This window comes from Oncorhynchus mykiss, chromosome 9 (assembly GCF_013265735.2).
Source record: "Oncorhynchus mykiss isolate Arlee chromosome 9, USDA_OmykA_1.1, whole genome shotgun sequence".
Lineage (NCBI taxonomy): Eukaryota > Metazoa > Chordata > Actinopteri > Salmoniformes > Salmonidae > Oncorhynchus > Oncorhynchus mykiss.
The window spans coordinates 51950070-51975987 of NC_048573.1; the positions used below are offsets into that span (position 1 = coordinate 51950070).

At 41.1% G+C, this 25918-nt stretch overlaps 1 protein-coding gene across 4 annotated transcripts in view; it reads right to left on the minus strand.

Moving 5' to 3' along the window:
- The window catches only part of clstn1 (calsyntenin 1), a 65565-nt gene that overhangs the window by 25030 nt on the left and 14617 nt on the right, over window positions 1-25918 (minus strand). For 2 of the 4 annotated variants that reach the window (XM_021616123.2, XM_021616121.2), the window contains exons 2-9: window positions 13946-14068; window positions 6405-6434; window positions 4630-4825; window positions 2776-2984; window positions 2279-2428; window positions 1813-1998; window positions 926-1174; window positions 517-638 (exon numbers count right to left, since the gene is read on the minus strand). In XM_021616123.2, the coding sequence (XP_021471798.1) occupies window positions 517-638; window positions 926-1174; window positions 1813-1998; window positions 2279-2428; window positions 2776-2984; window positions 4630-4825; window positions 6405-6434; window positions 13946-14068 (1265 nt within the window). The remainder of the gene's footprint in view (window positions 1-516; window positions 639-925; window positions 1175-1812; window positions 1999-2278; window positions 2429-2775; window positions 2985-4629; window positions 4826-6404; window positions 6435-13945; window positions 14069-25918) is intronic. The other 2 variants (XM_021616124.2, XM_021616122.2) reach the window with 1 other exon arrangement.

Consider the following 25918-nt stretch of genomic DNA (forward strand, 5'->3'; position numbering starts at 1 on the left):
CTTCTCCAATACGATTTGAGAATGAAGCAAGGAGAGAGGATGCAAGAAATCAATTAAATATTGACTGGGTTGGAGCCTAGTCGAGGCCATGATGAGGTAGACATGGCAAAGAGCTCATTCTGCATATGTTCTACTACCCTGCTCTCATTCTACAGTCCTCATAAGCATCTTTATTATGGCAATGACAAAACTGATTGTGCTAATGGACAAACCATTTGGAATTTTGCTATGACTTTGAGAGGCAGCTGAAAATCATTGGTTGTTGTGGGGTTCTGGGACATTCTCACTAGTAAAATCTGGGACAATAAAGTAACTACTACTACAGTCAAACTGTCTTGAGGTGTGGTGTCGAAAAAGGGGCAGTCTTGGTTGTGTCCTGGTGACCAAGCAGACCACGAAAATAAGTGTTTTAATTAATGCTTTGAAGTGTTATCCTCTGCGTTCAAATGCAAACGCATCTTGTTTGGTGTATGCATTCGTTTTACCCCAAATGAAATTAAAAGTGTAGCAGCTCACCTGGTCCAGTTTCCAGTGGAACTCTGCTGGTTTGTAGTTCTCTGTCTCTGCGGGGTCCTGACGCAGCAGCAGGATGAGGTGACAGTTGTGGACGTAGAGGGAGTAGTGGTGTCTGTTCATCTCTGTGGGATGGGCACCAGATTAGGGTTAAAAGGTAGGTTTGCCAAACTCCAGTAACGTTCCAATATTCCCAAGTTCTCCAAAAATCCCAGATGGAAGATTCACAAATTCAAAATAGAATGAGCAGAAAATCTGGAATCCTCCAACTAGGATTTCAAGAAAACCTGGGAATTTTGGAAAAGTTGCCAGAATTTTGGACTGGGAATATTTTTGGAGTTCTATCGCGAGAGGACAAATACTGTCTATTGATGTATGGGGTATGTTTTACAGTGAGTACAGGGTAGCGTACCGGTCTTGTCCGAGTTACAGAGGATGGTCTCCTTCTCCCTGGCCCCGGGGCCGTGCCTCATCCACACAGAGACGGTGAAGGGCTCCTTCAGGCTGGTGCTCACCACGCCCTCGGGCACCTTGATGGCCTGCGTGCCATTGAACTCAAACACCTGGTCGCTGTCATGCCCATTGTCTGTGGGCAGACCCACCGTCCAGTTGGCAGAGCTGCTTGGTGCAGGCAGTAATTCCACCGTGCCAGCGCTGGCGCCTGAGAGTGACACACACACACCGAATGCCAGGTTTAGATACAAATACACAATGCTACAGATGAGAAAAGAGACACACACACCGAATGCCAGGTTTAGATACAAATACACAATGCTACAGATGAGAAAAGAGACACACACACACCGAATGCCAGGTTTAGATACAAATACACAATGCTACAGATGAGAAAAGACACACACACACACCGAATGCCAGGTTTAGATACAAATACACAATGCTACAGATGAGAAAAGAGACACACACACACCGAATGCCAGGTTTAGATACAAATACACAATGCTACAGATGAGAAAAGAGACACACACACCGAATGCCAGGTTTAGATACAAATACACAATGCTACAGATGAGAAAAGACACACACACACACCGAATGCCAGGTTTAGATACAAATACACAATGCTACAGATGAGAAAAGCGATGACTCGTTTTCCCCAGCTAACAATTACATCATGTCAACAAATCAAATCCACTTTGTTCACTGAGGGTAGGTTATTTTGGAATGGACTGCATTTATGAGGAATGGATGTTGTTTGGCACATTGCTTGATTAGCAGAGATACATTCTCTGAGCTACAGTATATCATGGTTGTTTTTGTTGTAGGTTTAGGGTTTCTCACCACATAGCTTGTGCAGGGACTTCTCAGAGTAGGTGTCTCGGTCGCAGCCCTTTCCGATGTGATTGGTCTCCAGCTCGATGTTGGCCTGGATGGAGGTGATTGGCTCCTCGCAGGTCTCCAAGTGCATGCTGGGGAAAAGGGCCAGACTGCCTGTGCCAGGCTCGTACTCAATCCTCTTGTTGAAACCTGAGAAAGAGGGAGAGATAGAGGGAGAGAACGTGAAAGAGAGAAGAGAAATGAGCAACATGTATAGACGCAAAACCACAAATAATGGTATAAGACATTTACAGTAGATACTCGTTCATTCATTAGGCAGTGATTCTGACCCTAGCTAAGAGAGGATAAGCTCGCGGGTTGAATGACCTCTTTCCAATAGTATGCTGTAAACTTTAGCCTTACAGAGTCCAACACACTAACAGATCCTGAAGCCGTTTGAGAGTTACTGATAGAGTAGGGCCTTTGCTACCTTGCCAGCCGGGCTTGCAGGTGGGCTTAATGTTGATCTTGACCAGCACATCTTCTGAGGCGCGGTTCTTCCCACAGTCGTAGGCAGTCACCGTCAGTTTGTACATGCGCTCTTTGCTGTAGTTCAGCTTCTCTGTGTTCTTGATGAAGCCTGAGTGAGAAAAAAATGAAAAAAGAATTGAGCTGATTTGAGCTTTTCATTGATGGAATGCCAACAAGCTACAGGTGCGCTAAGAACAAAAGTAAACAGTGCTAATCAAAGCCCAACTTTTAAAATCGGATATAGACGAGCAAGGGATTATCATAATACAGAGATTTCAAGGTGCAAGCCTACACTTCAAAGGCAAAGTGCTGGGGAACAAAATGACAGACTTACTGTTTGCCGAGATCAATAAAAAAAATTGGTCTAGGTCAATAAGAATCGCAGCTCTGATCTATTTTTAAGCAGTTTGTTTTTTGGCAGGCGGCAGGGTTGGGCAGCTACTTCGGGGTCCTTACCGTCCTTGTCAACAGTGAAGGGTACATCTGGGGTGACGATCTCGTAGCTGCAGATCTGGCTAAACTGGAATGAGCAGTCGGCATCCACTGCCTCCACCTTCAGGATGCTGTCATACTTCTTACCCTCGATGACCGTGGCTTTGTAGGACTTCTCCTTGAACACTGGGGAATACTCGTTGATGTCGTTCACTTGGATGTGGACAGTGGCCCTGGTGGGGTCAAAGTTAAACTGGTGACGACAGACTGACCGACCAAAAAGATACATCCATCACACAAGCTTCTGTGAATTACATTAGTCTCTGCTTAGCTAACTAGGTAATCTGTGCAATAATAAATTTTAGGATGGCTGTATTGCAGCCGATCACAATTTATCATAATGTTGCATTACAGCTGGATAACTTCGATTATACTAACATAATCAAGAATAGTAAGGAAGGATGGCTCAATGTGGGCAAGGGAGACCTCTGAGATTGGAGACAGTACTCCTCTTCTTGTCTCAAAAGTAAAAAAGTGTTACACTATTGTATACACCCTTATATTATACTAGGATTATACGAGGGTTATTATGTTTCCATAGCTAGGGTTGACAGTGAGGACTTATGAAGAGCATTATCAACCACCAATTACATTTCAGTTCAATTTAAAGGGGCTTTATTGGCATGTGAAACATATGTTTACATTGCCAAAGCATATGAAATACCTCTACATAATCAAAACAGTTGCTCTGTGAGGTATTAAAGTTCACAGTTAGCCACTGGGGAGCCAGGCCCAGCCAATCAGCCAGGCCCAGCCAATCCGAGTGAGTTTTTCACCACAAAAGGGCTTTATTACAGACAGAAATACTCCTTCAGTTTCATCATCTGTCCGGATGGCTGATGTCTGACGTTCCCGAGGGTGAAATAGCCGGATGTGGAGGTGCTGGTCTGGTGTGGTTACACGTGGTCTGCGGTTGCGAGGGCGGTTGAACGTACTCAAATTCTCTAAAACGACGTTGAGGCAGCTTATGGTAGAGAAATTAACATTCCATTCTCTGGCAAGAGCACTGGTGGACATTCCTGCAGTCAGCATGCCAATTGCACGCTCGCTCAAAACTTGAGACATCTGTGGCATTGTGTTGTGTGACAAAACTGCATATTTTAGAGTGCGTGGCCTTTTATTGTCCCCAGCACAAGGTGCACCTGTGTTATGATCATGCTGTTTAATCAGTTTCTTGATATGCCACAGCTGTCAGGTGGATGGATTATCTTGGGAAAGGATAAATGCTCACTAATAGGGCAAAAACTAATTTGTGCACAAAATATGAAAGAAATGTTTGTGCATATGGAACATTTCTGGGATTTTTTATTTCAGGTCATCAAACACGGGACCAACACTTTATATTTATATTTTTGTTCAGTATAAATACCAGCTGAAGTGTGGCTCTGGCCCCAAGTGAGAGCAGGTCTGCCTAAGCCATGCCCTGTGAGACATGGGTGGCGGCCCGCATAGATGGACACAGAAAAGTCTGGGCCTTTTGGGTAAAACACTGGGGTAAATCCTGTATGGAAATGCACCATGATTATGCACATTTTCCTTCCAACCTTTATTTGATTGAATATGTTGGCAATGATCAAATTCATAGACTGCAAGGTGAATTTTGATTGATGGACTCATCGCATCAATCTAATTTTAAAAGGACTGCTGGCACCAGCAACAGAACGTCCTACCCACACAATTACACTAAGATCAGGTCATTCGAACAAAATTGAGTCAAGGCGGGAAGAAATTGCACACACTGTGGCACTCAAGTGTTGACTTTGCAAATTGGTCCCAGTACGGGGCCCTAAAGCACTACGGAGCAAGAGTCAGACATACTTGTGAGATTTCTTCATGTTGGCTCCGTCGGGGCCCTCTCCACAGTCATAGGCCTGGATGGTGAAGGTGTGCTCCTTCTGGAGTTCACAGTCCAGCTTGTCCTTAGCTCGAATGACTCCCTCACCCGTGGACTTGTCCAGGACCACTGCCTCAAAGGGAACATTCTGCCCATGGATCCTGAAGCCACAAATCTCACCTGAACAGGTCAAGAATCGAAAAAGTGTTTGTTTAGAAGGGGAAAGTTCCTTCTTGAAGTCTACAGTCATATTAGTAAGAAAACACTATGTATACACAAACTTAAATAAAGAACAGCCAAAGGTTTTGGCAGCCAGGGATTTGTACATTTGGGGGCAGGGGGTGTCTGTGGAGGAAGCCAGAAGCATTGTTGTATGGGTGAGTACTTGAGGGGTGGGGAGGGGAGGGGGGAGTGGGGGTATTTAGCATAATAGTGGGCTGACTGATCACATCGCATCCAGTCATGCATGTTGAAACCAATAAATATGTGGACAGGCATTTCACAGGAGTACTTTACATCACAACAATTAAACTAATCAAACCAAACCAAACCAAAACAAAGAGGGAGTGCAAAGCCAATATTGGAGCAAGATATTAAAATCGGTGCATTTCACTGTCAGGCTATAAATTACAGGGCTATTTCAGAAAAAAATAAGGAGTGAACATAGGAAAAAGAAAGGAACCCTAAGTCAAAATATTAAAAGTTTACAGTAGAAGTAATATGAAACGATTATGATGAAGTGGTCCGGTATCAAATGGCACTAAACCTAATACAGTGAAGAAAAACTAAATGAACAAATTTAAATAATCCATTAAAGGTTCATTTGGAGTGAAGGAAGTCTTCCTGTGCAATTTTGCCTCGCACCCCAAACTATTTAGAAATGAATACAAAATTAAATCATAGAGGATCAAACCAGTACAATAGCAGTAGTCAAACAAAAGTACTGGATGAGAACTGGGGTTAGAAATATCAACTTGCTTGACATCCACATCAAATGACAACTGCAGCCATGCTAATGGTAGAGATTAGTGGTGGAAAAGATGCGACAACAGAAACCTCACAGCAGAGAGAGTTTGCATTAACAACCTCAGCGACTTTGCTTTGAAAAATCAAGAAATTACAAGTTGCCAGTAGTCAAAATCATGGTTATTGTGTGAAAATCATCTTTAATATAATTATTTTTAAGTAATACCGGCACATTTATTTCAATTTGGTTCTTTTTTGAGAGGCACCAATGATATTGGTGTGCTGTTTATTGTCCATACATAATAAAATGTCATTATCAAATTTAATTTCCCAACATTTAACATGGGTTTCACCAGGTTGTTTTTTCTTAATAAATATTCAACTCAAGGCAGAATTGTTCATTTAAAGTAATTGTCTCAAATTGGTTTTGATATCAGTCTTGGTTGATTGTTCATGATGAATTTGTCAAAATGACAGACATCTTTGAGACCAAGTCCTGACTTTAGCACCTTTTCCCTGATTGTGGCTGAAATACTGTTAGGGTCTGCAAACTACAATGGATGTCTCATGCACAGATATTTCTAAGTACACGCAGCCCCACATCACACTTTTCATCCAGTTGTATTTTCCAAAAATTTGGGGTGAGAGAAAAGTAAAAGTTAAACAAAAACAAATGGGGAGGAGATTAAAGAGCATGGCAGGAGTTTCTGTGTAAAAGTGCGGATGCTAGTTTGCGTTAGTGGGTTAATAATAAAAAACTGAGCACAAGACAGGAGAAAGAGCCCATCATCACCTTCTTTGGTGAAGGTCACCTCAAAACTTTCTACAAGAAGGGAGAGAAAAATCAACCCAGGTCAGTCAGAAAAGTTTAATTTCAGAGGTTACACAGAGAGGACAAGATACAGTTGAAGTCGGAAATGTACATACACACCTTAGCCAAATACATTTAAACTCAGTTTTTCACAGTTCCTGACATTTAATCCTAGTAAAAATTCCCTGCCTTAGGTCCGTTAGAATCACCACGTTAATTTAACAATGTCAAATGTCAAAATAATAGTAGAGATAATTATTTATTTCAGCTGTATTTCTTTCATCACATTCCCAGTGGGTCAGAAGTTTACATACACTCAATTAGTATTTGGTAGCATTGCCTTTAAATTGTTAAACTTAGGTCAAACGTTTCAGGTAGGGGTTTGTGATAGCCACTCCAATACCTTGACTTTGTTGTCCTTAAGCCATTTTTCCACTTTGTGCAGTTGCAAACCGTAGTCTGGCTTTTTTAATGGCGGTTTTGGAGCAGTGGTTTCTTCCTTGCTGAGCGGCCTTTCAGGTTATGTCGATATAGGACTCGTTTTACTGTGGATATTGATACTTTTGTACCGGATTCCTCCAGCATCTTCACAAGGCCCTTTGCTGTTGTTCTGGGATTGATTTGCACTTTTCACACCAAAGTATGTTCATCTATAGGAGACAGAATGCGTCTCCTTCCTGAGCGATATGACGGCTGCGTGGTCCCATGGTGTTTATACCTGCGTACTATTGTTTGTACAGATGAACGTGGTACCTTCAGGCATTTGGAAATTGCTCCCAAGGATGAACCAGACTTGTGGAGGTCTACAATATTTTTCTGAGATCTTGACTGATTTCTTTGGATTTTCCCATGATGTCAAACAAAGAGGCACTGCGTTTGAAGGTAGGCCTTGAAATACATCCACAGTTACACCTCCAATTGACTCAAATGATGTCAATTAGCCTATCAGAAGCTTCTAAAGCCATGACATAATTTTCTGGAATTTTCCAAGCTGTTTAAAGGCACTGTCAACTTTGTGTATGTAAACTTGACCCACTGGAATTGTGATACAGTGAATTTTAAGTGAAACAATCTGTCTGCAAACAATTGTTGGAAAGATTACTTGTGTCATGCTCAAAGTAGATGCCCTAACAGACTTGCCAAAACTATAGTTTGTTAACAAGACATTTGTGGAGTGGTTGAAAAACTAGTTTTAATGACTCCAACTTAAGTGTCAGTAAACTTCTGACTTCAACTGTACATACTTTTGCCATATATGGATACACATTCACATTGAGAGTTTGGATTCAAATTTGATGTGCAAATCAATACACAGCTCAAAAAGCCCCCTTCCTTAGGGGAAAAGTAAGAAGAGGTTACAAAGAAACATTACAGTATAAGCTTCTACTGCCCAAAGATTTACCATTTTGCACAAAGATTTACCATTTTGCACATGACATGCTAAGAGACAACAATAACCAGCAAAATATTTCAGCATTTCTTGGTAGGCTTGGGCGATATACAGTTTATACTGTTTGAAGTTTTTCGAAATATCGACGGCATGATTCTCAATACCGTAAAAAAAAAATTTTTTTAAAAACACATTTTGTACTTTGGGGGATTGCTACGCCGCTGCTTATAAGTTATATTTAACTAAGGAATCTACAATCAGTCAAATTATATTCAGCTCAGGGCTCCAGCTATGCATTCGGTTTGCTAACTTGCTAGCTATAGTTAGCTAACAAACTTTTGTACATCACGCTGTAACGTACAATTGACCTTATTTTATGGCCCAAAAAACATAATACTTAAAGGTCAACTGTAATATGAATACCATTGTAAAGCACAATTTCTCCCCCTTCCAGCAAAATCAATGACGAGACCTTCATGCTGCCTGTCTCTGCATAACTGAAGAAGGCAATGGGCTCCATAGGGTCTTTTTAGAAATGGAGGAACGGAAGAGATAAGCCGTGTGGGCAAACAGCTTTTTTCACCCCATCTGTCCAAATTATCACCTCTAAAATGTAAATAAAACACTATAAAGAACTTATATAATGTGTCATTACATACCCATTTGAAGGTTTGTGTCGAATTTGAATCAGGTTTTTAGGGCGATGCGAAAGTTATCTTTAGAAGTAAACAGCGGCTATCGTGGCTTTTGAGAGTCATGATGGCTTGCAATGATGATACAATAAATGAATGCATTCAGTTGTACAATTGACTAGGTGTCCCCCTTACCATATCCCTGTCACTTTCTTGTTTTTAATCTGCGAGAGGAGAATTACACCTGGTGGAGACAGGCTGTACGACACAGAATGAGTTGCATTATGCGTGCTGTACGTTACGACACAATTTAACGTACAGCGTCAGAGGGGTCCGTTTTTTCAACTTTTCTCCAATACTATTGGGCCATTTCCATGTAAATCAACGCTTGAATAGAAATGTAGTTCACACCCCAGATTTTGATGCCAACACAGTCGCTACAGTCGTTTGAATGCTGCGGTTGCGCACATTTGTACAGAATGGGGTTAGTCAACAGTAAGTGGCTAGATGCCAAGATCAAGCTTCTTAGTTATAGCAGACATTCAATCCCCTCCTGTTGCCTACATTTTTTGTTCATCAAAAACAATTGTATTATATTATAGATAGAGAGATAAATAGATTTTAAAAATCTAATCTATCTAGCTAAGTAGCACCCCTTGTGTGCACATTTGATAATACCGTATACCCGGTATGGTACAGAAACGATATGAAAATGTGGATACCGCCCAACGGTAGTTCCTGATGAATGACATAGAAAACAAAATCATTTAGGATGATACTGTAGCTTACTAGCCTACGTCAGAAGGTTTGGACACAGTAATAACAACGCAGCATTCATCTCAGCAGACCTGTTAGGAAGTTGTTACCTTACTACTTACTCATTACTGTGTAGTCTGAATAAAAATGTAATTCATCAAAACTCTCTTATGCCATTGGCATTAGACTGTACTCACAGAAAAAGTGCTACTAAACCAAAAGCTAACATACAGTATTTCAAACTGAGCGTTGAGATACAACTTCACAGCTTACTCCTGGGTCAGCTAACATTAGGCCGGTTCTGCTTGGTTGATTGTTTACGACCCGTGTCCCTGGCCTCTCGTGGGGTGAGCTGTCCGTCTATTTTTTTACCTAGACAATTAGAAATGGATTTCCCATTAGGGGCTTCTGTTCAGGACCAACCATGCAGTGGAAGCTTTGGGCCTCCCCCCACCCCATGCTCTCCCCAGCCCGAATGACAACATAGCTGAGACTCTGGAAATTCTACCCACAGCCTACCCTGTGTGCCTTGGCCCTCTGCTCTGGCTACAAGCCCCCGACATTTTCTACAAGAACATCATCCCAGCTCAATGTGTATTGATTCTAGGCCCCTTGATGCCCTTTGTATTGCCGGTCGATGGCGGATGTCGTAAGAATAGGCCGACACCTGAACTGAGGGCTACGTGACAATGTGAACTCCACAATGGGGTAGTAAAAATGATGTTTAGCAGATCAAACGGTGACTTAATAGGTTCTGTGGTAACCCAAATTCTATGTTTTAGGGATATGTGAGAATATGAAATTTACAATGGAGGAGTCAAAGGATGTTTCACAAATATCTTTGACTTAGAGGCTCTTACAGCAGCTGTTCAGACTGCACTCCTGTTCGTTATACTACAGCCCCCTTTCCTGATGTAAACACAGATTTTAGAGAGCTAGGCTAGCTCATCACCACCTTCAGTAGCAGGAGTTCCTGTCAAGACTAATCACATTTCAAGGAAGATAAATCATACAAAATAACAGGGGGATATTGGTAAATGGTATCAATGGTACACTAAACAGACACAAACAAGCCAGATCAATTCAACGGTCATTGTCATGGAATAAAATTGGGAATTAGGAATTGCTCTCATGTTAAGGCAAAATGTCCATACTGCATCATACTCCAATGTCCAGTACAGATGTCCCTACTACTCAGAGTCACATTAGGGAATAAGTAACCCAAATGTTGTTGTGGCCAAATGCTACAGGAGTCCTTGACTGTGTCCCTGTATTGTAGTTCCGGGCTAGGCTATTTCTATGGCTGCTGTGCTCATTTTCAAGCTTCCCGCAGCTTAAAAACCTACCATCGCTGCACCAGTGAACACACCCACACATATGGACAGACTGACACAGCCACGACGATGCATGCACACTAGAGGTCCACTGATTAATGGGAATGGACGATTTTAAGTTTTCATAACAATCGGTAATCAGCATTTTTGGACACCGATCATGGCCGATTACATTGCACTCCACAAGGAGACTGCGTGGCAGGCTGACTACCTGTTATGCGAGTGTAGCAAGGAGCCAAGGTAAGGTTCTAGCTAGCATTAAACGTATCTTATAAAACGCAATCAAACTTAACATAATCACTAGTTAACTACACATGGTTGATGATATTACTAGTTTATCAAGCTTGTCCTGCGTTGCATATAATCGATCCTGTGCCTGTTAATTTATCATTGAATCATAGCCTACTTCGCCAAATGGGTGATTTAACAAGCTTATTTGTGAAAAAGCAGTCGTTGGACCAATGTGTACCTAGCCATAAACATCAACACCTTTCTTAAAATCAATACACAAGTATATATTTTTAAACCTGCATATTTAGTTAATATTGCCTGCTAACATGAATTTATTTTAACTAGGGAAATTCTGTCACTTCTCTTGCGTTCTGTGCAACAGAGTCAGGGTATATGCAGCAGTTTGGGCCGCCTGGCTCGTTGCTAACTCTGAAGACTATTTCTTCCTAACAAAGACAGCCAACTTCGCTAAACGGGGGATGATTTACCTAACCATGAACATCAATCCCTTTCTTAAAATCAATACACAGAAGTATATATTTTTAAACCTGCATATTTCGTTAAAAGAAATCCATTATAGCAGAAAATATTAAACTAGGGAAATTGTGTCACTTCTCTTGCGTTCATTGCACACAGAGTCAGGGTATATGCAACAGTTTGGGCCGCCTGGCTCGTTGCGAACTAATTTGCCAGAATTGTACGTAATTATGACATAACATTGAAGGTTGTGCAATGTAACAGGAATATTTAGACTTAGGGATGCCACCCGTTAGATAAAATACGGAACGGTTCTGTATTTCATTGAAAGAATAAACGTTTTATTTTCAAAATTATAGTTTCAGGATTTGACCATATTAATGACCTAAGGCTCGTATTACTGTGTGTTATTATGTTATAATTAAGTCTATTATTTGATAGAGCAGTCTGAGCGGTGGTAGGCAGCAGCAGGCTCGTAAGCATTCATTCAAACAGCACTTTCGTGCGTTTGCCAGCAGCTCTTCGCAATGCTTCAAGCAGAGATTAGGCTGGCGTAACCGATGTGAAATGGCTAGCTAGTTAGCGGGGTGCACACTAATAGCGTTTCAAACGTCACTCGCTCTGAGACTTGAACTAGTTGTTCCCCTTGCTCTGCAAGGGCTGCGGCTTTTGTGGAGAGATGGGTAACGATGCTTTGAGGGTGGCTGTTGTCGATGTGTTCCTGGAAGCTACACTGTTACACTGGCAATACTAAAGTGCCTATAAGAACATCCAATATTCGAAGGTATATGAAATGCAAATGGTATAGAGAGAAATAGTCCTATAATTCCTATAATAACTACAACCTAAAACTTCTTACCTGGGAATATTGAAGACTCATGTTAAAAGGAACCACCAGCTTTCATATGTTCTCATGTTCTGAGCAAGGAACTTAAACATTAGCTTTATTACATGGCACATATTGCACTTTTACTTTCTTCTCCAACACTTTGTTTTTGCATTATTTAAACCAAATTGAACATATTTCATTATTTATTAGAGGGTAAATTGATTTTATTGATGTATTATATTAAGTTAAAATAAGTGTTCATTCAGTATTGTTGTAATTGTCATTATTACAAATAAATAAATACATTAAAAATATATATATTTTTTTTAAATAATAATTTAAAATAATAAAATGTAAATGTAAATTATTATTATAATTTTTATTTTATTATTTTTATAATTTTTTTTTGTATTTATTTTTTTTATTTTTTTATTTTTTTTATTATTATTTTTTATTGTTTTTATTTATTTATTTTTATTTTATTGTTTTTTTTAAATCGGCCGATTAATCAGTATCGGCTTTTTTCGGTCCTCCAATACTCGGTATCGGTGTTGAAAAATCATAGTCGGTCGACCTCTAATGCACACACCAATGACGTATGGCACACACCAACACACCATTCTCACACAGACATTCAAGCCATGGATTCAGCATCCCTGCTCATCCCATCGAGTACAGTGGCACTGCAGTGAACCTTGTTTGTACTTTGCTGGGACACGCTGTCCACTTTTCCTGCCCTCCTCATCAAAGGGGTGAGTGGTGTACAAAGAAGGGCAGCATGGAGCGCTCCATTGAACTCCAATTTACTACTGTAAGAGGAACCCATCATGTGCAATGAATGGGCATTTTGATTCCTCTTCACGTTGAGTTCTCTATTGGGCTGGGTTATGCACCCTGTCGTTCAAATCAAATACATTATCAATCTGGAGTAGACGGATCATTTCATTGTGGTCAAGTTCTAGTCTAGAATATAACAGGAACATAATAAGTACAGTAAATTCACTTAATGTGTGATAAAAAATAAAGGGGCAAGGGCACAACAAGGGACATGGGAGAGTTATGTAGGGAGTACTGAAGATCACAGAATGAATGGGATGGAGGGGAAAAAAGCCATTCCCAATACCGCGGTGCTTTGAACCTCAGCCAAAGTCAATCTCTTGTATGATTAAACATTTTAAAAAGTGCCCTAATGCTGCCTTGGCACATATCAGTTTAATTGTGCCTCTCCTCAGAGATGAACATTAAAAGGGAAACTTCTGATTGATCTGGATATGAAAGGATCCTTAGGGTGGATATGGGGACCAGCTGCGGACCACTGTGTGGTAAAAACAAATCTAATATGCAATATCTCCCCTGGCAGATTTGGAACATAAACTGGGTGGTGCACTTAACGAAGATTAACATAGAGTGTATGACTGGACTTTGTAGAAGGAGCACAGATGACATAGCTTGGCCGTAAATTAAAGAGATCAACTTGATGCTTCTTCACATACTACAGAGGTCAAAGTGGGATTAAGATCATATAGAGACATCAAGTAAATAGATTCCCTATGAATGCTATAACATTGTATCATGTGTAGCTACTGCATCCCCAATTCGCTACTGAAAAGTCTCTGAAGAGCAGAGCAGCATGAGTAACCAATGGAAAACAATAAATTAACATCTTTGTGACTGCTCGCTTTCAAACCACTGACTTGCAGCATTGTACACCTGGAATTTTGGAAATTGATTTAATCCAATGAATCTGTAATGGTTATATTTTTTCTCATCGCCTTATGGTAAATGAAAGGAGAGAAAAAACAGAATCCATGAATCGAGGGGTTTAAAGAAAAGGACCTATCAGGTTAGTGTAGAAGAAAAAGCTCCTCTCTCACCTGCGTAGCGCAGTGGGGCGTCTTTGTCCAGGGCGATAAGTGGAGGGTCCAGAAGTACTTTGTCGTCATTTTCTGTTACGATGCCATGATACGTCGTCTCGATCCATGGCTTGTGCTTATTAACTATAGAAGAGAGAAAGAGACAAAATTAGCTCCCATGCATTTTCATAAGAAAAACATACAAGGTTTTGAAGCACCTGATTCAGGGACAGAGGTAAAAGCCTTAGGGCAAATTAAAAGTAGAGCGGCCTGACCCGATACTTGAAACTATAGGACTACTGTGGGCCGTTCTCCCAATCATCTAGTCCTGAACTGGCACACTTGAAGACATTCCAGTAATCAGCCAGCCTTCAAGCACAGGATTCTCTAAACACCTTCAGCTGGGCAGAGATACTGAGAGAGACCGAGACACAGATATATCCCTCAGAATACACAGACCCACACAGAATTTAAAAACAAATCCAATTTTGATATACTCCCACATCTATTAGGTGAAAAACCACAGTAGCAAGATTTGTGACCTGTTGCCACAAGAAAAGTACAAACTATATTTATGTCTATTTATTTCCCCTTTCGTACTTCAACTGTTTGCACATTGTTACAAGACGGTACATAACCAGTAATATAACATTTAAAATGTCTCAGTTCTTTTGAAACGTTTGCAAATTTAATATTTACTGTTCATTTCTGATTGTTTATGCCACATTTATTAACAATTCATCTTGCTTTGGAAATGTAAACATGTTGTTTCGCATGCCAATAAAGCCCTTTGAATTAAGAGAGCAAGAGCACATTGGGCTCCAACAATGTACCTTAAATTAAAATGTTCACTCAGTCACAAGTTAAAGTCTTTGTTTTAGACTGCACCTTGCCTCCTGGGAGTTTCTACCACCCACCTACACCTCCGTCATGGCCCCGTAAACAAAGCCTGCTCAAGCTTGGCTACACAATTCATGTATTTTTCTGAAAGATATCAATGCATACATACACAATTGCGCAAAGGCACTTGCAGCAAATCTAGAGGTGCTGACACAGTTTCTTCCAGTTGAAGCCAAATTCTTCAGCAAAGAGCACCAAAGCCAGGTGGGGGTGCACCGCTCATTGCCCGCTTATGCCAAGTAATGGTAGGGGAAACATTGACTCAGCCACACTAAGTGGATGAGGTTTGACAGCATTGTCATCGGGCCAATGACTCCTGCAGCTTGAGTCCCAGCAGAAACTGTGTGGACCAGCAGTCTGGCTCATTAGAGCTTTGTGCTCTAGTCTGTTGGCCCGGGACACGGCCCCAGCTGCAGACAGGATTCACTTTTAGCTGGCGGCTGCAGAAAAAGCTGCAGTGAGTGACACATTTGGGCTGGATTACAAACATGTGTTGATGCGAGCAAGGGATAGTGGAATCGCACTCTCGAAGTAAATATGGAGCCACTCGTGAATCAGAAGAGTGACTAGCTAGGTGTTGGTGATGTCAACACTGACACAGGCATAGATGAATTGATCTGACAGGAAGACGGCAAAATAAGGAACTCAAAACAATATACAAGGTACCCCTTGTATATAGCCTCGCTACTGTTACTTTACTGCTGCTCTTAAATAAATAAAACATCTCAAAGTTTTTTGTTGTTGTTGTTTTTTACGTATCTATTTTTTCAAAACTGCATTGTTGGTTTAAGGGCTTGTAAGTAAGCATTTCACTAAGGTTGTATTCGGCGCATTTGACAAATACAATTTTATGTTGAACTAAAGTTCAAGTGTCCTGACCTCAGAATGACCCCTTGAGCCAGTCTTGTGGTTACATTCTGCTTATAGTAACAACTTAATCAAATAACCAAATCATAGGTTGCCCATAAAAGATCAACAAACCAAACACTATGCTTCTTTTCAAGGTAGTTCAAAGTAGCAGTTTATCCATACCTCGTGAAACTGTGTCTAGAGGACCATGAAAGCCTGGAAGTTACATCTACCTACCTACATTTTGCATGTGGCCAAGACTGGCAAATCCCATTAGCCATCTAAAATTTAACAACATTTTTCTTTTACATTTTCTCCTGTGCAAACATTTGGTTGTGTTTAGTAATTGTGGAATGGGAAACAACTAGGTCGACCGATTATGATTTTTCAACGCCGATACCGATTATTGGAGGACCAAAAAAAGCTGATACCGATTAAATCTGACCATTTTTTTTTTTGGGGGGGGGGGGGGTAATAATGACAATTACAACAATACTGAATTAACACTTATTTTAACTTAATATAATACATAAATAAAATCAATTTAGCCTCAAATAAATAATGAAACATGTTCAATTTGGTTTAAATAATGCAAAAACAAAGTGTTGGAGAAGAAAGTAAAAGTGCAATATGTGCCATGTAATAAAGCTAATGTTTAAGTTCCTTGCTCAGAACATGAGAACATATGAAAGCTGGTGGTTCCTTTTAACATGAATCTTCAATATTCCCAGGTAAGAAGTTTTAGGTTGTAGTTATTATAGGAATTATAGGACTATTTCTCTCTATACCATTTGCATTTCATATACCTTCGAATATTGGATGTTCTTATAGGCACTTTAGTATTGCCAGTGTAACAGTATAGCTTCCATCCCTCTCCTCGCCCCTACCTAGGCTCGAACCAGGAACACAACGACAACAGCCACCCTCGAAGCAGCGTTACCCATGCAGAGCATGGGGAACAACTACTCCAAGTCTCAGAGCGAGTGATGTTTGAAACGCTATTAGCCCGCACCCCGCTAACTAGCTAGCCATTTCACATCGGTTACACCAGCCTAATCTCGGGAGTTGATAGGCTTGAAGTCATAAACAGCGCAATGCTTGAAGCATTGCGAAGAGCTGCTGGCAAACCGCACAGAAGTGCTGTTTGAATTAATACTTACGAGCATGCTGGTGCCTACCATTGCTCAGTCAGACTGCTCTATCAAATTATAGACTTAATTATAACATAATAACACACAGAAATACGAGCCTTTGGTCATTAATATGGTCAAATCCGGAAACTATCATTTCGAAAACAAAATGTGTATTCTTTCAGAGAAATACGGAACCGTTCCATATATTATCTAAATAAATAAAGTCTAAATATTGCTGTTACATTGCACAACCTTCAGTGTCAGCTGGAGTGGTGTAAAGCTTGCAGGGTGATTAACAAAAGGCTAAGCTGTGTTTCAATATATTTCACTTGTGATTTCATGAATATGAATATTTTCTAGTAATATTTATGTCGTTTGCGTTATGCTAATTCGTGTCAGTTGATGACAATTCTCCCGCATCCGAGGTTAAAAAAGGAACCATCAGCTTTCATATGTCCTCATGTTCAGAGCAAGGAACTTAAACGTTAGCTTTTTTTTTTTACATGGCACATATTGCACTTTTACTTTCTCCTCCAACACTGTTTTTGCATTATTTAAACCAAATTGAACATGTTTCATTATTTATTTGAGACTAAATGTATTTTTTTTATTTATGTATTATATTAAGTTAAAATAAAAGTGTTCAGGCCTCCCGGGTGGCGCAGTGGTTAAGGGCGCTGTACTGCAGCGCCAGCTGTGCCATCAGAGTCCCTGGGTTTGCGCCCAGGCTCTGTCGTAACCGGCCGCGACCGGGAGGTCCGTGGGGCGACGCACAATTGGCCTAGCGTCGCCCGGGTTAGGGAGGGCTTGGTCGGTAGGGGTGTCCTTGTCTCATCGCGCACCAGCGACTCCTGTGGCGGGCTGGGCGCAGTGTACGCTAACCAAGGTGGCCAGGTGCACGGTGTTTCCTCCGGCGCATTGGTGCGGCTGGCTTCCGGGTTGGATGTGCGCTGTGTTAAGAAGCAGTGCGGCTTGGTTGGGTTGTGTATCGGAGGACGCATGACTTTCAACCTTCGTCTCTCCCGAGCCCGTACGGGAGTTGTAGCGATGAGACAAGATAGTAGCTACTACAACAATTGGATACCACGAAATTGGGGAGAAAAAGGGGTAAAATTTAAATAAATAAATAAAATAAGTGTTCATTCAGTATTGTTGTAACTGTCATTATTACAAATATATATATAAAAAATAAATAATTCAAGTAATAAATAAATAAATTTCAATTATTATTATAATATATATATATAAAAAAATTATATAAGATCGGGCAATTAATCGTTATCGGCTTTTTTGGTCCTCCATTAAATCAGTATCGTTAAGGGCGTTAAAATCATAAATCGGTCAACCTCTAATAATGTTGACTCCATTACTTCCTACAGTTGTGTCAAGTTGGCTGGATGTCCTTTGTTGAGTGTGAAAAACCCAGCAGCATTGCAGATCTTCATATAAATCAGTACGCCTGGCACCTTCTACCATACCCAGTTCAAAAAGGCCCAGAAATATTGTCTTGCCAATTCACCATCTGAATGGCACACATACACAATTCATGTCGCAATTGTCTTATGGCTTAAAATCATTTTTTAACCCTTCCTCCCCTTCATCTACACTAACAAGTGACATCAATAAGTGATCATAGCTTTCACCTGGATTCACCTGGTCAGTCTGTCATGGAAAGAGTAGGTGTTCTTAATAATCTGTATACACAATGTGTAATCTAAATATATGGCTCTGGGAGACCTAATGGGGTTTTTGAAGAATCAGAATGGATGGAGCACCGAAAACACCTTAACAGCATGTCTCACATGACCTGAAGTGTGGTGGTTGTCTATAGACAGATTGCACGACCAGACTACCTCGATAAGCTGCTTTAAGTCTCCACAGAATCTCAACCCAACAGAGGGATACATTTAGGTCACATCAGTGGGCATGCTGCTTTTCCAATGATCAACCACACCATAACTTGGGACAGCCTAATTTTTGAGTGTCCTAACTACATGGGATAATCTTATATATCACAGCACTACGCCATTCTTTCTAGTATGTGGAGCACTACTGCTATCAAATGAATTATAGATGTCTTGTGTAAACAACTATAGTGTTTCTCCTGGGTAAACTTATTTTTCACTTCAACAATATAACATCATTTCACTTCATCAGCTGGGACAGAATGTACAAACCAGCAAGCAATCTACCCTATTTGCCAGCCCACTGGTACAGATACAGCAGAACATGGTCATTCACAAGCTAACCATCTCTGGTAGTGTTATTGAACCTTGTATCAAGTTGCTCTGCAATGTGTGAGAGACATGAGTCATACATGTGAAAGGGGCATGTGGTGACTGACAGTGAGATGAGATAGTAATTGCCTGAATAAAGAACAATAAAATACTGAGCATTGCTCACAATCCATCAAACCACCCTACAGCTAGACTAGAGTAAAAAGAAAAAAGATTGAGGTTAGGACTTTTTATATTCAGAAGGAGTTGATAGTTACTATTTCAGCCAAGAGTGAGAAAGTCAAAGGAGACTCTTTCCCCTCTAAACAAGTGGCAACCTAAAATGTGGAAACATTCCCTCTGAAAACATGCCATGACTCTCCACGCTATGTCATTGAAAACTAGTTTAAATCTCTCACACACACACACACACACACACACACACACACACACACACACACACACACACACACACAGCTTCTATAAAATGTACATAGGCTAAAACAATCCTATTTAAAGTGTGAAATTCAACACATCGTTTAGTGCACGCCGTGTGAAATTGATGTTAAGCTCCTTAAATCACCTGATTTACTTAAAAGGCACATCCAGGTATGACATGGCATGGGACATGTGGGGGGTGGGCCTTTACTCTTTTCTCCTCCATTGTTTGTACAAGCAAGGGGGGGTCAATTACACAAATTAAGCTATCAGAGCAACTCCTCGAATGGCCTATTTCTTGAAGTCTGAATTTTTGTCTAAGGTGCGGTGAACTAATTGATGTAACCACTGTTTCCTTCCTCCTCATTAGGATATGCGATGAGATTTGGGTCTTGGGGGTGTGCTTTGATGTGGGTGTCTCTTGAGTGTTCGCACGTGGGAAGCGTTTGCACATTCACTCTGACAAAACAGTACACAGTTACAGTCACTCACCCTTCTAGATAACTTGAAACAGTCTAACTAAGTAATGTGTCTGGAAGTAGCCTAACTTTTTTCGGCAATTAGCTTCATCCCACTGCTGTGGGCCGTGGCAAAATTGGTTGGACTTCGGATAGCCCATCTGTGGGGCTAGTTAGGGACCGTCAATCAATTATGCAATGTAAATGGAACAATATTTTAATGTTGAACACCTTTTGTTCATTAAACGCTCTCAATAGTTTATAGTTGGTTTGAGGTTAAGTCATTGAAATTTTAAACTATTGAAAATGTAATATATTGTCCATTGAGTAATTTACGGATGGTCCATAACTAGCCCCAGAGGGATATCCAAAGTCAAACCTAATGTACCACCGGCATTACAATCGTGTTGCGTGCAGCTTTGTGCCAAATTGATGATTACTTGGGTGCTGGCAACTGTGGGCAGGATTGAAATAAACCTAACCCAAGGAAAACTGTGGCGTACCTTTTATTCCTTGGCATACTATTTTTTATAATCATCTCGCAAATCTCAGTTTTGGATGAGACTGAGTTTTTAACCAAAATTATCCCATTTACACTTTGTAGTAAATTTTGACACTATAATAAATGTTTCAGGCTCATATCAATGCCACATTGGTTGAAAACGGCCTGAGAATTTGGCTTTTCGGTTCAGCTGCGCTTTAAGTGTGTGTAAATTACTGTATATTTGGGATATTGTTTTAAAAAAGGAAACAAAATCTCTGGAGTGCAAAATCTGTTGTGCAGTGGCGGTGAAGATCGACACCATGTGACAGCAAGAACAACATCCAAATTGAGCCCCAATTTGCACAAATGAGGCAGTTATTTCACTTCCTGATGTTAGCTACTAATTGGAGCATTTCAAATGATTTGTGTCTGTAGCCTGCTAGCACTAATGGTTTGTTATTACCACAGAGTTTTAAAACCCAGTTCCAACAGGCCAATACTTCCGGGAATACCTTGCCAAGCAGCTTCAACAGACCAGACTGGGGGTTTGGGTTTGGAAAAATCAATGGGAGAAGAGAACAATTATTCCTTAGTTGTTAATTTAAAAAAAGGTTAATCTCAACTTCGATACTTTCTGCAGACAGCCAACCGGTTACAGATCACAAAATCTTATGGAGTTTCTCTCATCTTGTGGAGTGTGGAAAGAAAGCCTATTGCATTTTTATTTTGATTCAGATATCAAATCAAAGTTTGTCACGTGCACCGAATACAACAGGTATTACAGTGAAATGCTTACTTACAAGCCCTAACCAACAGTACAATTTAAGTTTAAAAAAAGAAGGTATTAAGTAAACCATAAACAAGTAAAGAAAAAAAACAGTAAAATGACAGTGAAAATAACAGTAGCGAGGCTATATACAAGTGGTACCGGTATAGAGTCAATATGCGGGGGCACCGGATAGTCAGGCTAATTGAGGTAATACGTACATGTACAGTTGAAGTCGGAAGTTTACAAACACTTAAGTTGGAGTCATTAAAACTTGTTTTTCAACCACTCCACAAATTTATTGTTAACAAACTACAGTTTTGGCAAGTCGGTTAGGACATCTACTTTGTGCATGACACAAGTAATTTTTCTATCAATTGTTTACAGACAGATTATTTCACTTATAATTCACTGTATCACAATTCCTGTGGGTCAGAAGTTTACATACACTAAGTTGACTGTGCCCTTAAACAGATTGGAAAATTCTAGAAAATGATGTCATGGCTTTAGAAGCTTCTGATGGGCTAATTGACATCATTTGAGTCAATTGGAGGTGTAACTGTGGATGTATTTCAAGGCCTACCTTCAAACTCAGTGCCTCTTTGCTTGACATCATGGTTAAATCAAAAGAAATCAGCCAAGACCTCAGAAAAAGATTTGTAGACCACAAGTCTGGTTCATCCTTGGGAGTAATGTCCAAACTCCTGAAGGTACCACATTCATCTGTACAAACAATAGTACGCAGGTATATACACCATGGGACCACGCAGCTGTCATACATACTGCTCAGAAAGGAGACGCGTTCTGTCTCAGAGATTAATGTACTTTGGTGCGAAAAGTGCAAATCAATCCCAGAATAATAGCAAGATGCTGGAGGAAACAGGTACAAAAGTATCTATATCCACAGTCAAACGAGTCCTCTATCGACATAACCTGAAAGGCCGCTCAGCAAGGAAAAAGCCACTGCTCCAAAACCGCCATAAAAAAAGCCAGACTACAGTTTGCAACTGCACATGGGGATAAAGATCATACTTTTTGGAGAAATGTCCTCTGGTCTGATGAAACAAAAATATAACTGTTTGGCCATAATGACCATTGTTATGTTTGGAGAAAATACTTTCAAAGTTGTGGCAAAATGGCTTGAGGACAACGAAGTGGCCATCACAAAGCCATGACCTCAATCCTATAGACAATTTGTGGGAAGAACTGAAAAAGCATGTGCGAGCAAGGAGGCCTACAAACCCGACTCAGTTACACCAGCTCTGTCAGCAGGAATGGGCCAAATTTCACCCAACTTATTGTGGGAAGCTTGTGGAAGGCTACCAAAAACCACATTTGACCCAAGTTAAACAATTTAAAGGCAATCCTACCAAATACTAATTGAGTGTATGTAAACTTCTGACCCACTGGGAATGTGATGAAAGAAATAAAAGCTTAAATAAATCATGCTCTCTACTATTATTCTGACATTTCACATTCTTAAAATAAAGTGGGGATCCTAACTGACCTAAAACGGGGAATTTTTACTTGGATTAAATGTCAGAAATTGTGAAGACCTGAGTTTAAATGGCTAAGGTGTATGTAAACATCCGACTTCCAACTGTAGATATAGTTAAAGTGACTATGGATAGATGATAAACAGATAGCAGCAGCATAAAGGAGGGGTTGGGGGGAGGGGGGGGAACACACACAATACAAATAGTCTGGGTAGCCATTTGATTACCTGTTCAGGAGTCTTATGGCTTGGGGGTAAAAGCTGTTGAGAAGCCTTATGGTCCTAGACTTGACGCTCCGGTACCGCTTGCCATGTGGTAGCAGAGAAAACAGTCTATGACTGGGGTCTGACAATTTTTAGGGCCTTCCTCTGATAGCGCCTGGTGTAGAGGTCCTGGATGGCAGGCAGCTTAGCCTCAGTGATGAACTGGGCCGTTTGCACTACCCTCTGTAGTGCCTTGTGGTCGGAGGCCGAGCAGTTGCCGTAACAGGCAGTGATGCAACCAGTCAGGTTGCTCTCAAAGTTGCAGCTGTAGAACCTTTTCGGTCTCCTGAGAGGGAATAGGTTTTGTTGTGTCCTCTTCACAACTCCTTGGTGTACTTGGACCATGTTAGTATGTTGGAACTTGAAGATCTCAACCAGCTCCGTCGATGAGAATGGGGGCATGCTCAGTCCTCCTTTTCCTGTAGTCCACAATCATCTCCTTTGTCTTGATCACGATGAGGGAGAGGTTGTTATTCTGGCACCACCCGGCCAGGTCTCTGACCTCCTCCCTATAGACTGTCTCGTCATTGTCAGTAATCAGGCCTACCACTGTTGTGTCGTCTGCAAACTCAATGATGGTGTTGGAGTCGTGCCTGGCCATGCAGTCATGGGTGAACAGGGAGTAGAGGAGGGGACTGAGCACCCACCCCTGAGGGGCTCCAGTGTTGGGGATCAGCGTGGCAGATGTGTTGCTACCTACCCTCACCACCTGGGGGCGGCCCGTCGGGAAGTTCAGGATCCAGTTGCAGAGGGAGGAGGTGTTTAGTCCCAGGTTCCTTAGCTTAGTGATGAGCTTTGAGGGCACTATGGTGTTGAATGCTGAGCTGTAGTCAATGAATAGCATTCTCACATAGGTGTTCCTTTTGTCCAGGTGGGAAAGTGCAGTGTGGAGTGCAATAGAGATTGCATCATCTGTGGATCTGTTTGAGCGGTATGCGAATTGGAGTGGGTCTAGGGTTTCTGGGATAATGGTGTTAATGTGGGCCATTACCAGCCTTTTAAAGCACTTCGTGGCTACGGACGTGAGAATAGTAGAAGATATTTGACTCACTTAATCATTGAAATAGGTGAGCCCATCTCTTGACACCAACAGGTCAAACCTCGGAGAGAAGGGGAAGAGGGACACTCGAGTCGTTTTTCTCAGGCAGTCTGCAGCGATATTTAGATTTTGTTGAAGCAAGAGAGGAGAAGCCGGTCTTACATAAGTAGGTAGAATGAAAGGGGATTAACAACTTCACTGCCATCTGGCTGAGTAACGGGTATTGTCCATTGCTGAACAGCCAGAATGTGGAAAGGCGCATCTCATTAAAACGAGCGTGCAAGCCTTGGTACAGGACAGTTCCAATAGTTTATCCTCAAGAACCGGTGTCAAGATGTGAGTCTCTTCAGTGCTGGTGAAAGGATTACGCATCCACTGCTTTCCCAGGCGTGGATCACATTGTGAAGGAAAGTAATCCTCGAATTTAAGCAGTTTGAGAGTTTGGCTCACATATAACCCCATTAATTTACGCGTCACCGACATCAGCCAGAGTTGAGAAAAGGGGGAACATATCGAAAATGCCTCTATCCACCAATTTTTTCATGCCGAATCAACTAATTTGAAGGGGTGTCCACATACGTGTGTGTGTGTGTGTGTGTGTGTGTGTGTACGCACACACACACAGTGCATTCCGAAAGTATTCAGAACCCTTGACTTTTTCCACATTTTGTTACGTTACAGCTAGGGATGCACGATATATCGGTGAGCATATCGGAATCAGATGATATTAGCTAAAAATGACAACACCAGCCCGATGTCTAGTTTAACGCCGATGCACAAAACCGATGTCAAAGCTGACATGCATACCTATACAACGTAAGTAGATGATGTCATTTGCCACAAAAAAAACAGTGCTACACAGAAAGCAGAAAAATACTAAGCGCACACTTCCAACAACTAAACAAGTTCAAGTCGAGTAGTCATTTGAAAGGATAACATTTCAGCGAGACAACTCAAAAGGCAAAATCCATTAACACCAAGATCATGGAATTCATTGCTGTTGACAATAAGCTGTCCTCTGTCATGATGGTCGAGCCCCCAGTACACACTATTTTTCAGATGTTGCCCTTCCAGAATTACAATATTGTTGAAACGTACATCTACGAGCTACTTGCTATGGGCGTCACCGCTATTAGCTTCACAAATTACATTTGGACCAGCGATGTCAACCCCATGAGCATTAGGAGTCTGACAACACAGTGGGTCGACGAGGATTTTGTACTGAGGAAAGACGTATTTGCACGCTCAAAAAATGTGCTGGTTCTCATACCAATGCTGCTATTTCAATAGCATTTGAGAACATGTTTAAAACTTGGAAACATGAACACTCCTAGCGCCATTCAAACAACTGACTCGAGAAATAAGCTAATCAACTGCATCTGCAGCAAACGTGATACCCTCTGTCATGGCATTGAAACGCCTGCTCAACAAAACTGCAGACAGACCGTGGGGTTAAAACTTAGAAAACTACTCAAGGCTGTGAACAAGCGATTTGGTGGCACTCTCTCTGAGCCTCTTTACTGTGATGCCACCAGGATATATGCTAGGTACAAGGACCGCTACTTCGATGCAGACAAGAAACAGGGTTTACATGTTACAGACACAACTGGACAAGTTGAAAAGACAGTGGGCCAATTGTGCACTGCCCAATCACTGCTGGATGTGATACAGCCTGGATTCGAACCAGAGACTGAAGTGACGGCTCTTGCACTGAGATGCAGTGCCTTAGAATGCTGCGCCACTCGGGAGCCCAAATAACTGTACTAGAATGCTTAAAGGGCTGCAAAAATGTTTAATATTGGTTATCGGTATCAGGTTGTTCTTGGCAAGGAAAATATTGAATATCGGTATTTGTCAAAAATGTAGTATCGGTGCATCCCTAGTTACAGCCTTATTCTAAAATGGATTTAATTGTTTTTTCCCCCTTCATCAATCTACACACAACCTATAAT